This window comes from Poecilia formosa, unplaced genomic scaffold, assembly GCF_000485575.1.
Source record: "Poecilia formosa unplaced genomic scaffold, Poecilia_formosa-5.1.2 Scaffold299, whole genome shotgun sequence".
NCBI classification, from domain to species: Eukaryota; Metazoa; Chordata; class Actinopteri; order Cyprinodontiformes; family Poeciliidae; genus Poecilia; species Poecilia formosa.
The window spans coordinates 141,109-154,704 of NW_006800238.1; the positions used below are offsets into that span (position 1 = coordinate 141,109).

Consider the following 13,596-nt stretch of genomic DNA (forward strand, 5'->3'; position numbering starts at 1 on the left):
CAGACGCAAAACAGACTGTGAAGCCGTGCTAGTGACAGGTGCTGCCAAAACGTATTCCTAGCGCTGCCTTTGAGGAGTAATTTGTCGGCAATAAGGAAATTGACCCACTTCCTCCTGAAGATTTATGGCAGATATAAAAAGTCAGATCTAACTAAAGCTGAATGACATAGCTGCATGGAGAAAAAAAAGTCACATAACAGAAATGCTGGTTAGTTTACCGCATCAAAACCATTGGATCAAGCACATGTGGCTGATTTGGTCTATTTTGTATGAGCAAAATGTGAAGAGGGTTTATGGCCAGGGCCCAACCTGGCCAAAACTGAGGCCAGGTTGGGCCAAAATTATTAGCCTGATGGTCAGATTGGGTCGGACTCAGGCTTCTGTGGCGCGTTTAATAAGCCTACAATACATACAGCACAGAGAAAAACAAATGAAAATGCATGGTGTAAAGCTGTGTTAATGTTAATAACTCTGGCTTAAAATAATAAAGAATCAAATAATGTTTTAAATATAAACTTCATAACAAGTGTCGGCTTGACCAGTTTTTTATGTACTAAATTGATATTTGTCTTGTCTTGATGAACTTTTTTTTTTCTTAGCATATGTTTTTAGCATATGTCAGTGTAATTGGTGTTGTCACAATTACACTGACAACACCAATGATAATGTTGCAGAAACTATGTACTTTTTTTTCTTTTTTCATATATTTCAACTTTCCACAGAAGGACATGTATCCATCTTCTTTTCTGTAAAAGTTTAATTTTTTCTTTATTTTAAAATTAAATCTAAAAGCAAAAGTAAAATGGGTTTCTGTATGAGAGCAGATTTTCTGACTTACCTATTCTTAAATGAGATGCATTAACTTAAGGTCAGAAATGATACTCAAAAGAGGTTTTTTTGTTGTTTTGATTGATTTAGTTTCCTGTACTCAGTGCGTAAAGTTGAAAATGTCTGCACACTTCCACCAAGTGACGTGTGAACTGTAATTTGTCAATATTATGGATGGCCTTCAGATTTTCCAGTCACCATTTAACAAAAAAATATCAAAGACTGAAAATACTTCATTTACACGACTTCGGGGTGTTTTGCTGTACTTTCACAGGCAGTGAGTTGCTTAAAATAATAACAAATAATAACCAAAAATAATACGTTCGTAGCAATGGGATGAATATTGGAATGTATTCCTCAACCTCAGCATCACATGCTGTTTGAGTGAAATTGGTAAAATGATCTTTTTAACCGATGTAATAAGTAACAAGTCATTGAGAACCGGAGCTTTCAAAGGAATAATGAGTTGACTCACCGCTCTGGATATTTAAAGCATGGTGCTTGTCTACTGTCCACCCTCCAAGTTTGGAGGCGGTTGTTTCGTAGCCTTGTAGTACAGCAGTCCTCTTCTCCCACAGAATAAGGTCTGGGCATGATTCATACTCAAAACCCACTGAAACTACAAAAAAAAGAGCAAGGATGAGAAACTAGGGCTGAGTAACATGTGCTTTGGATTAAAAAAAAAAACCCCACACCATATGAAAAATATATTTCATCACTCACCAAAGGCTTCAGAGAGGCCGTACACCTTCTGGCTGTAGACGTCCGTCTTGTCCCACACAAAGTCATAGGAGAGGTTGGGAGCTGCAGGAAACCACTTTCTGAACAGCCTGCCTTCCACAGCCACCATGAGGTGAACCTTCATCAAGTTGAAAGGAATGGTGGAGTGGGTGAGGGTCACCCTCAGAATTGACTTATAACCTGGAGTTCTGCTGCTTAGATAGCTGAGCTTCATCTCTGTCCCTGGTATGTGCACTTCCTCCTGTAGAGACTGTGGGCAAAAAACACACGGGTTATTAAAGGAAAGGAAATGAAAAAAACCTTCTAAAGGTGGGTGACAAATTAAGATTAAGTACATGTTTGTGCTACATACCAGGAGTATTTGTATTGTATTTTTATCAAACGCCAAGGTTAGGCATTGACAAAGGTGAGGTTTTCCCAGTATGTCCACCTTAAAAAAAATCCCTACCGTCTCGCAGTGTTTCTATCTTACTGCAACACCTGCTGCTCAGATAACATATTGAATGCTATATGTGTGATTAATGTGATAATTAATATGCATATACTGTTCCTTGAGTAAGAACATTTATATGAATCGACAGATGTTAATACTTCTTGCAATCAGAAACATATGTGCAGCCCAACAAGGAGTTTTGTTTTCAGTCAGTGAATTGGGAGAAACCTGCTGGGGAGGGGAAGCGTCGTGTTAAACTTTGTTCATCTGGTACATTTTCTCTTATTAAAATTACTACGTTTTAGAAATGGTACGGCAGAAAGTGTTACTACTTTCAAAACCATAAACTTTCAAATCCTGAGATACAGATGTTGAACTTTACTCAACTTAAAGTTTAAAAAAAAAAAAAAAAGTAAATAAATGATTTAGAATTTATTCATAAAATAACATTTAGATGAAGCTAAATCCACTAAAAATGTTCAAACTTGGCAAAAGAGCAAAACATAGACTTGGCTATACTATGAGCAAACTAGTGGTAGTGTCCCCACCACTGATGGCACATTTTATCAAAAGGGGAATTATTATTGTTCAAATCCTGCCTTGCAGCAGATAAGCTGTGTTTGTACAGCCCACTAACTATAGATCCACCAATGAATTGACCAAAGATCATAATATTCCAGTGATCAGCTGTGATTGGTGATCAGATGGACAAATCCTTAAAAATATATATTACATTATATATTATATTATATTATATAATTCCCTCATTTATAGCTGGATTTCAACTGGTACCACTATTAAAACACCTGCTGTGCTTTGTTTTAATGTTTCACATTTAAAGAGAAAAGTGTAATTACTCAAAATGGGATGCAGAATTTGGTATCCACCAGAAAAACCGTGATTTCTACACCTTATTAACAAGTGTGATTCATTTATTTGTAGTTCATCCTCAAAGGTGTGCTTAACATTTGCCGTTTGCATTTGTTTCTTTCTGGTTTTGTAGCATACCAGTACCACACCGAAACAATGACGGGCAGACAAAACAGATAATTAATGTTACTCAGTTGGTCAGCCTTTTGTCTTGTTTTTTTTAATTACATGCCTTAAACCATATGTAGGCACTCGAGGGAAGTTATGAAACACTAACCGGTGGACAATTATGCTCATGGATAAAATGGTATCTGATGAAGGATTTCTTTAAAAATACTCCAATGAGCATTTCTAAGAGCGGATTTAATAACTGCAAGCGCTTCATTAGAACAGCAGTCCCCCCAGCAATGCATGTGACAACAGCATAGCAAGGAAGCCCTTGGGCTCCGAGTCTATTCAGTACAATAACATATTTAGTTATAAATTCAGCTTGGTGAGAGATAACAGTGCTGCCTTAGGGAATTTACTCCAAGATGAGACCTTTATCAACCGCTGGATGATAGAAGCTGTAAATGAGCACTTTCATGCACTGCACAGAGTACAGACTTAAGTTCAAGGACTGACAGCAATGGTTTGGTTGGCCTGGTCCTCAGGACTAAAATTAAATCGCCTCTTGTCGCCTGTCTCCACAGCCCGAAACGACATGTAGAGCAGCAATCAAAACAGCTGCTCAAAGCGACATTGGTCAGAGGACATGTCACTTCTGATGTATTTATTTTTAAATGCTCACAGATTGCAGCTATTTGTGGTTGACTGATCAAAATTCACTTCAGCAAGTGTAAATGTCCTTGTGTGGCACTATCAGAACATAAACAATTCTAAACACTGGGCTCCTATGAATAGACTAAATTGTATACTAAATTTACAGATATGCCATCAATCATGCGAAGTAAAGGGCAGAGATATGCCTGCAGACAAACAGGATCAAACAAAATGAGGCGCACACGCATGCTGAAGTGTGCGATTGCACCCACAAAACATGCAGATGTAGGCGAGCAACAAACAAATGTGTGGGTGGGAAATTTAAAAGCAAATCCTGTAGCAGTGGTGCGCGCATGTGTTAAAGCAATAACCTCAAATTTGCTGACTTGTCCCTATGTAGATGATCATAAAATGTGGACGTTTTAATCAGGAGCTCGCACATTTTTCAGTTCAAAACTAGTCATTTGATTCAGGTGAGTAAAAGGGGGCAACATCAAAGCATACAGGACACCAGTCCATGAGGACGGTGCTGCTTTAAAAGGCAGCTTAATCTACCCATTCTCTGTCATAGCACTTAAAAGAATGTGTGTCCCCTCCGCCTGTGATCTTTATCTGAGTGCACTAGCCTGCAAGTGGCATCTGCACCGCGACAAGGCATGGGCTGGTTGGAGCTGTAAGCCAATTGACTCAAGGGTTACTTCCATGGTTTAAAGTTATTTTGATGAAATGCCAGAAAACATGCTAGAGTGAAGACATAATTTCTATGGATATATGCATTTGACAGTAGCACAATGCTGCCCCTTTCCAACCTGTTTCTACCAGTCAAATTTTACTGGATAGTTCAAGTAGAAACAGAAAGTCATGCTGCGGAAACTACCATATTTACAAGTCACTTATTCAAAAAAAGTTTCATGAAGAGGGAAAAATGAACATATTAGTTCAACCTGAGTCCATCCAAACTATGAAAAAAAATGGGAAATGGGACATATAGTCCAGAGAATACGGTTTAAAAATACATTTGTCTGTACTAAATGTATTATATTTAGTATTATGTATTAATAGCATGTTAAAGTTGACAATCACCAATTTTATATTCATTTTTATGTGTTATTTTAACAGCAGAAGAACTCAGTCAAGGTTTTATTACAATGGATGGAGAAACGAATGAAAGGAAGGAATGAAGAAATAAAAGAAGGAAAAATAAAAAAACAGATGGTTGAATTAAATGAATGATGGTAGGAAGTTGGGGAGGATGAGAAAATTAAAAATGGAACAAAGAATCAAAGGATGAAACAAATGTAGGATGAAAAACTAAACAAAATGGTAGGAACAGGAGGAAAGAAGGCAGGAAGGTAGGACAAAACAAAGGAAGGAAAAAACTGGGAAGGAAGGAAATAAAAAAAAAAATTCTTTTTTCATGCTAATCCAAACTTTAACATCTTCTCTGTGTTTCAGCAAAATTCCCTCCTTTTCCAGACTTCGCCATTCCGCTAAGGAACAGACTGGCTAATTCGGCCATTTTTACAAGGGATATAAAAATGACAGTACAGCCACGAGCCATGGTTCCTTTTCCACTTTAGTTTATGAATAATGTTACGACCCTCTTCCAACTGTTAGGCAAGAGTTATTTGAAGGAGAGACCCACTTAGGTTTCCTCCTGCAGGGAAGTGAGCAGGGCGGGAGACGGAGCATCACCTGGATTTCGGGCACCACTGTCCCCCTTTCCGAGCAGGAGCCGGCGAAGGCTGTGAGCGGCGCCGGGGACACCACGGGGACGGGCCGGGAGAAGCTGCTGAGGTCGCAGCTCGGGATGTCATTTTCCTCGTGCCGCATGACAATGGTGTCCATGACAAAGAACCGTCCCCATGGCAACCACAGAGTGTGCTCCTGAGTGATGAATGGGGCGCGCTCAAAGTGCAGAGCTATGGCTATGCCCCCGTTGGTCACCAAGTCGAAGCTGGAAAAACAGAGAGGATGAACTGATTCACATTTTGTCTTTCATATCGCCGCGGTTACAATGAGGCAGACAGTCATAAAGAATGGGTTTATAAATGAAGGCTATTAAGAAAGGATTATTTTCAGCATTAGGCATTATTAAGCAGTCTCTCAGGCACACACATGCTGAATATTCAATAGGACTTATATTGATCACAATCCTAAGATCACATTTTTCCACTACAACTATATGAATATATTATTTTAGGGAAGAAAATCAGCAGATTTAACAGTTTCATCTGTACGTGTGTGAACGCTGTGCTCTGTGCACAGAGAGAGAGCTTTGCAGTGCCGGATGAAGGCAGCCGCCACTGCTTTATTGATCCCTCAGATGAAGCCTGTCCACGCTAACATCAGTCTAAAAGCCCTGCAATGCAATCCCATCTGCTGTTGCATTAAAAGGCCCTGTGCCTCCGCTCTGACCTTAGCTTCAGTAAACAGGCTGCATCGTGACAACAACATGGCAGCACCTGCGCTGGACTTCCGCAGCTCCTGTCACTTCTCGCTAAGAACCAATTAGCACCTGGTCACCTACGGGGCCCCTGGGACGGGGCCATATCCTCCCCCATCCTCACACAGGAGGCACCTTTGCTAAATTACAGGTAAAGAAGTAGGTCCAAATAGAAGCCTCTGAAATAGGCAGCCTCCCTGCTGGTTTAAGGTTCTATAAAAAGAATATGCTATGTCAAGCTTCCCCTGAGGGTAAGCATTTGAATGTTTGCGGGGATAAAGAAATAAAAAAAAAGTAGCTTGTTCTACACTTTGCGGTTCAACCTTGGCTGGGTGTGAGCGGCAAAGCGGTCCGGAGGCTGCAGAGCTGTTGTAATGGTGCCAACATATTGCCGTGACCCATGAGCGGTCTGGCAGTGGCAGCCTGTCAGTTTGCATGACACTAGGCAGGCTAAGCACACACTCAACACTTGTGGACAAACACCCGTGGGCATGGGAGCCAATCAATTACTGGATTTAGTAGATGTTATCAATCAAGTTTAACACCATGTTACAAAATGGAGAAAGTTGCCTAGAAACCTACTAGCTTTGGCTTTCAAATCCTTATTAAATGATTCTCTTGTCCTGTTTTTTTTTCTCACATTTTATCATGTTACAACAGCAAACTTTAACTCAAATTATTGGAATTTCAAATAATAAACCAATATAAGTAGTATATGGTTGTGAAATACAAGGAAAATATTATACAGTTTTCAAAATGATTAATAAGTAAAACTCATTTATAGATTTGTATTCAACATACATTTTTATAGATTTTTCTCTACCAGCCTCTGCTTTGCCAATTAGCTCAGAGAGCATCTGAAAGATTTTCAATTGGACTTTGACTAGGACATTCCAACACATGAATGTGATTTTGATTTAAAACACAGTTTTTCAAAGTGGTGGGTGTGCCCCCCTTGGACGACAATATATCAGCACTATTTTTTTTAAACACATAAGCATATGTCTGATCAGTAATACGTGGCTGATATTAACAAGTGATGTTTATGTCATGTAGCCATGTGGTATTTGTGGTCGTGTGACAGTGATAATGATGCAGCATAGGACTATGGGGAGATTAAATGAAGCAGAGAAGCAGTGGTAAAGGCAGTGATATGTACAGGTTTAAAAAAATAAATAACATACAGATTTGTTTCATCTTGATTGTGTTGTGAGTCATCACATAATCCTTGTTAGCATTTTATACATTATAAAATCGGGACTGCCCTGATGCTCTGCTCATATATATACTAAAAAAAAAATAAATAAATAAAGCCCACATAGTTAAAAATAAAAAAATAAAAAAAAAACGGCACAAATCTCTTGTTTGGACCAAAACAACTTTTCAAGATAGCATAGGTAATGGGTAATTTCAACATCTAAACCCTTTGAAAATAAAGAACACATCACAGAAATGAGTTGAGACAGCTTTCTCATTTCTAAGTGGGTGAACAGGTGCGTTTCTGATTTCACGCTGCACTGAGCCTGTTTACAGTGATTGCAGGGGTAGTTGCAGGAGACTGGACATGTTTACAGGGGGGGAACCAGGGAGATGGAGTAGTGTTTACACATATGCTGGTAGGGGAAAAGGAGTATAAAGCTTTTCACAGGAAAAGCTGAGTGATGCATGGAGAAAAATGGGACACACATAAATGTGGGAGAAAGATAAAGATGAGAAGAGGCATGGCAGTGGAAAGGACATAGACCTGTACTCAAGGAAGGTGGCCAGAAAAAAAAAAGCTTCAGGGTAGAGGAAGATTAGACAGGGGGAAATGTGAGCAACTGCAAGTCAGACAAAATAAGTAAAGGAGTGGAAGATGATGAGGTTAAGATGAGATATTTCTGTATAAAAGGGAGTAATAGAGTGATGGAAAAAAAGAATGATTAAGATCAAACGTCTGGCAGATCTAAACCTTTAGAGTATGAGGCTGATAAAAGTATCAGGAAGAAGTGGGAGTTGGAGAGCGAACAGAGATTCATGCTGTGCTGTGATACAGCGGCTTCGTTTGCTACAAGGCCCTCCTAAAACAGAGATATAAAAGGGGATTGAGGGAGCTTGTGCAATCTGATCCTAAACTCTGTGCTTGAAAAGAGCAAAGTTTAAAATAAAATGACAGAAAATTATAAGCTTTTTGTATGTCAATGTTTCCCCCTTTTTCCATGGAACAAATTCAAGCCAGTCTAAAGGTTTTGGTCTTTCTAAACAACAATTTACATTTTTAACAAAAATGCTTTCAGAGTTGCTGGAATTAATCAGTATCAAGCTAGATGTTGAGTTTTTAGTGATTTAATTGAGACATATTTTTCCCAAGGAGGAATTATTATAAAACAACAGTTCTAAAACTTAAATTAACTTTAATTTCAGTTAAGTTACAAGCAGAACTCGGTTCTGGATTGGAATTCAGTGAAATTATCAACATCCTCTCAAACATATATTCTGTTGATATTGATCATGTGCCTATTGCGATAGATATCGTTATTGATTTATCGTCCAGCTGTGCAAACCTGGTCACAATTAGCAGTTCAAACAAAGCAATGACTCCACACAGCAGACCAAGATTAAGTTCATGATATGGTCCAATTTAAACCCTATAGGAAATATGTGCACTGTCTACAGTAATAAGCTAATGCATATAAACAAACCCCAACAATCCCATCCAGAAAAATTAATAAACAGCTAGAATTATGCCAGAAGCTTGATGAAGGTTACCAAAAGTGTTTGGTAGAGGTATAGTTTGCTATGTGGGGCCTGTGTTTACATTTAAGCCAGTATGTAGAATTTTCTTAATGAAAACAAAAAGTGTGACTTGTGCACCCCATTTTTGCTCTTCTGATCGGCATGCAGGTTTGTATCTTCACTTCGGTTATCAAAGAAACATAAAATAAATAAAAATTAAAACAGTGACTGTCTTCACAAGAAAACAACCCTTTAAACGTACTCAATAACTATTAAAAACAAACATTAAGAAATAAAGTCTTAAGCAACTAAACAAGTATTTCTTCATTGTTTGATTCCTCCATCGTCAAATAATATCCATCTGCACTGCGTTCTGAGCTGGCACGAGTTACGCTGCCACCTCTCTGCTCCAACCGTATCAGAACTTGTGAGCGCACCAGACGGGCTTTGTTTGATTTCTCTGGGAATTGAGCCGAGAATTCCAAAATTGGACCCGGCAAAAGTACAAAGCAGATCAATAGCGGCAGAGCTTGTGGCGGCGATTGTGCTTTTAGTCACTGCAGTTCAGCTAAATCACATTTTTCACAACATGAATGTCACTGCATTGCAATATCAATACATTGCATCTGTTGTTTCTTGTGTGGATGTTTGAGTCCGTGTTGAGATAAAAACGGCCAACTTTTACCTTCCATCTTGCCTGGTAATTGTGTAGCCAAACGCCGGATTGTTGATGAAGCTGACGTTAACGCCAACCAGCGGGGTTCCGTCAGAGGTGACCACCTGCCCACGAATGACACAAGCATGGCTGTGCAGGAGAAAACAGAAATCGGAACACTTTTAGACCAGGTATGCTGAGGAAAATAAAAATTCCACTCTATGTTTCTGTGACTTCCAGCAAAATACCACAATTTTGTAGCGCTTCAGCGTTTGCTGAACTCATGTTTATAATTACTGCTTTAGAGTTAGCGCAACTAACTTTTTAGTTAGAGATGCCCACCAATACTTCTGTTAGCATTAGCAATAAGATTGTGTACCTTTTCTCTCAGAAATATAGTTTTCTGAATTAAATGGTTTATGTCTCATATTTTGCCTTGAGAAAAGGAACAGAAAAGAAACACAGAAAATGAGACATTTTCTAAACATTATATACCACAATGATACTGATTCCAGTGAAATAAACACAGATTTACAAAAAGTCAGATTTGAGCAAAAAATTAATTATTCACTATTGGAAGATATTTACAATGAGGCCAATAACTACTGTACATTAAATAAAAAACAGTAAAAACCTAATATCTGTATGCACCCATAGTGCACTCTGCATTAAGATCATTTCCAGTGATTTTACAAGCAGTAATTAAAAAAGTTTAACAAATGCGACAACTGTCCTTTATATGTCATGAAAGATTACAGCCGGCAGTCAGAACACATAACATAACCGGTATTTATACTGATGAGTTTTAATTGCATAGAGGACACAAGGTTTTTTTTAAGGCTGAAAAGCCAGCATATCTGGTTAAATTGTGAAGGTTTGCCGGGAGCTCAGTTCTGTAAATCTGTAACAAGTGATATGCCATTACTGATTTTCTAAAGGACTGTAAAACAGAAATAATGTGCTGCAGGTTCTCATGCACAACAGAAAATGAAGGGGATAAGCTAAAGCATACGGCCCCAACTTTTATTTGATTCATTTTAACCAGAAAGAAGCGCAACAAATATGCTCTCAGTAGATTATTTACAGGCCATATAGTGAAAGTTTACAGTACAGATTCATTTAACCCTAAACCAGAAATTAAGCTGTTTAACTCTTTAAGTACAAGGGTGCTGTTTCAGGTGTTTTCCATATTAAAATTCCTGTCCAAACAGGACCTCGGCTAAATTAACTCTAAGTCCAGGAAGCGCTCTTACACAAAGGTGGCTCTCTACACCTTTAAAACTGTTTTCTTTCATCCAGAATGGAGAGATAATGTGATAAGAAAGCTTTACTTTGCCCCTGCTCTAATTAAAAAAAGGATCTGTCTTTCCCACTGCAGAATGCAGTTGTAAAAAAAATAGTAATAGGACTGCAGATTGCGGGACTCGCTTGGCTGATTATGGAGACCTCGACAGATTCCCCAGTCTAACAGGTCTCGAGAAGCTTCGTAAATTAGATCTGATCATCAGTCCCCACCAATCGATCGTGGGAAGTCGTCCAAACTGACCTCCTAATCTTACTAAAGTGATGAGATGAGACCTTGCTGTCTCACATCTCCCCTCCCGTCAGCTCCCGTCTCCATCATTATCAAGGCCCAAGTCATGGTTGACCGTAGTTTCTGTCGTCGTTTGCGAAAAAAAAAAGCTGGTCCCCTAACAAATGCTGTACTGTCACTTCTTCATTAGACCATGGCTATTTTTAATACGTTTGGGCCTTAAACACTGCCATGCACTGGAAACAATTAACACCAGCATGTTAGGAGCTGCCCTCAACATGTCCTTACCAGAGGCAAGATCATTCACCCCACAGTAGCCTGGTCCCTAGGAACCCAGTTTTATGTTAATTAGGCCAAGTGCCCTTGAGAGGACCTTGGATGTCCACTAGTGCAGCGTAAACAAGGAGGAGGACACTGCTATAAATGATTAGGCTCACACCTAAAGAACTTTCTGAACTCATTTACATATAATAAGCAATAAAGAAAACCCAGTCAAATCCTGGGTGCCTGATTAGTCATTCAAGGTGCGAGTTTATTGAAGGGATTTGTTTGAAAAGCCAGCCATCCATGTTTTCTCGAGATGAAGCTGTAAAAGTGGAACTATCTCGTCCCAGGCTGTGTGAAGCCCATGGGAAAACGATTCCTCGCTGTCGAGAGAAATGATTTAAATGTTCACATCAAAATGAAGAAGGAAGAAAATGAACATTGGGACTTTACTGGAGAAATTTCCAGCTGGCACGATATAAAAAAATATGTGTTACATATTTGTTATCACTAGTATGTTGTGACAGTATAACATGAGACAAATCTGTGAGAAAAAAATCAAGGTCCTTTTGCCTCCTCCGTGCGGTCCTATTGTCTTTTGCAGAAATAAATAGTCAGAAACCATCAATCAGAGCCATGAGGAGGGTCTTAGCGCTGTCAATCATGCTCTTCTACACCCTACAGCTGTACTAATAGGAGAGAAACAATGTACCATTACAGAAGAACTGCTTATCTACCTTGCTTATTATCCTGCATGTTCACAGTAAGTTTGGTGTAGTGAACAAGCTGTACTGAAGGGGAAGGCATGAGCAGCGCATACACGACAATGATTGACAGTGTAAAGAACTTCCTCTGACTGAGATGCATTTCTGCAGAACCACAGGGGGGAAGCAGAGGAGTTAATTTTTTTTTTTCTGTTTCATGTTAGATTGCCAGGATGTAGTGAAAGTTTTAACAAATATGTAAAGATTTTTTTTTTTTGAGAAAAGTTACATCTTTTATGATCCTTATAAAATTAAGAGCAGTGTCTTGATGTTTTCAACTTTGCAGATAGGCATGAGTGAGTTTAAATATGGGATTTCTTTTACTGCACAAAAACATTTTTCCCTTCCTCAATTAATATATTAATTTCCTGTGACATTACACTATACATTACTTTTAAAAAGTTTGTTTGATTTCAGACTTTTCAAACATTTTTAAAAGAGATGCACAGGAATGTGGCCAGATCTTATAAAATCCATCAATCCATGCATCCATCCATCCATCCATGCATCCATCCATCTTCTTTACACCGTTGTCCCTTAGTTGGGTCAGGAGGGTTGCTGGTGCCCATCTCCAGCTAACGTTCCGGGTGAAACTTAAAAAGTCCACCCTATGATAATTTTTCAACAAAATGCCTATAATGATACTCAAACTGAGTGAAAAAAATCTGTATTTGTCTGACGGCATAAAACAGAGTTCCAATATACAATTTTAATGTGGACATTTTTTGTAGATTTTTATGGGCAAAAAAGGATGGATGCCATATTCAGACAGTGGGAAAGGACATAATTTGAAAATGTAAATATTTTCTCTACTTTTCTTCCTATTTTTGCTCAGAAAGGGACAATACTTTCCAAACCTGTGCAGAAATCCTGAGTCTCACTTAGAGAACTATAATAAATTTAGCGAAATAATTTTTTTTTTATTGATGGCGGTTTTGTCAGGATGAACAGTAGTAAAAGTCACAGAAGTAACATATTGTCAAGAAATTTGGAGTTTAATCCCTTTCATAGGAATACAATAACGGAGGAAGAGTACATTTCTTTCTAATTGTAGTGCAGACACAATAAAAACAGCTTGCCAGAGGTAAATATAGAACTTTAGACGAAGCCTAATAAATACCACCATTACCATGCACGCAACGAAAATATCATTATCCACACAAATGACTTGATTACAGGGTGAATCCTGATGCAAATGTTAGCATGTCACCGTGGATCCCTTCCTCTCCCTCGCTGTATGTTACTCGCTCAGAGTGCAAATGGAAAACACTTTGGACTAATTTCTTTTCTGCAAACAATGCTGCTAAAAGGCGTTCAAACAGACTACAACGGTTTTATTTCTGACATTAATAGCTTAATGCTAAAAAGAATAGCCCTAAATAAAATTAGAAAAGTGCCAGCTAGCAAATGGAGCGGATGACTTCAACCCTGCTATTAGAAACCAACCATCAATCTCTGTCCAAACTGTTCCATAGACAAAGTCCCTGTTTACTATTCTAGTCAGCATCCACTGCTGGGCCTCAGCAGCCCGTTGTATTATGTGTCATGGTGGGGAATCAAGACATTTCATGCAGTGGCAGATGC

General features: G+C 38.7%; 1 protein-coding gene across 13 annotated transcripts in view; it reads right to left on the minus strand.

Annotated features, from left to right (window-relative positions):
- The window catches only part of tenm4 (teneurin transmembrane protein 4), a 209,133-nt gene that overhangs the window by 45,650 nt on the left and 149,887 nt on the right, over positions 1 to 13,596 (minus strand). For all 13 annotated transcript variants that reach the window (XM_016660825.1, XM_016660826.1, XM_016660827.1 and 10 more), the window contains 4 exons: positions 9,481 to 9,600; positions 5,330 to 5,591; positions 1,552 to 1,819; positions 1,304 to 1,447 (listed from right to left, as the gene is read on the minus strand). In XM_016660825.1, the coding sequence (XP_016516311.1) occupies positions 1,304 to 1,447; positions 1,552 to 1,819; positions 5,330 to 5,591; positions 9,481 to 9,600 (794 nt within the window). The remainder of the gene's footprint in view (positions 1 to 1,303; positions 1,448 to 1,551; positions 1,820 to 5,329; positions 5,592 to 9,480; positions 9,601 to 13,596) is intronic.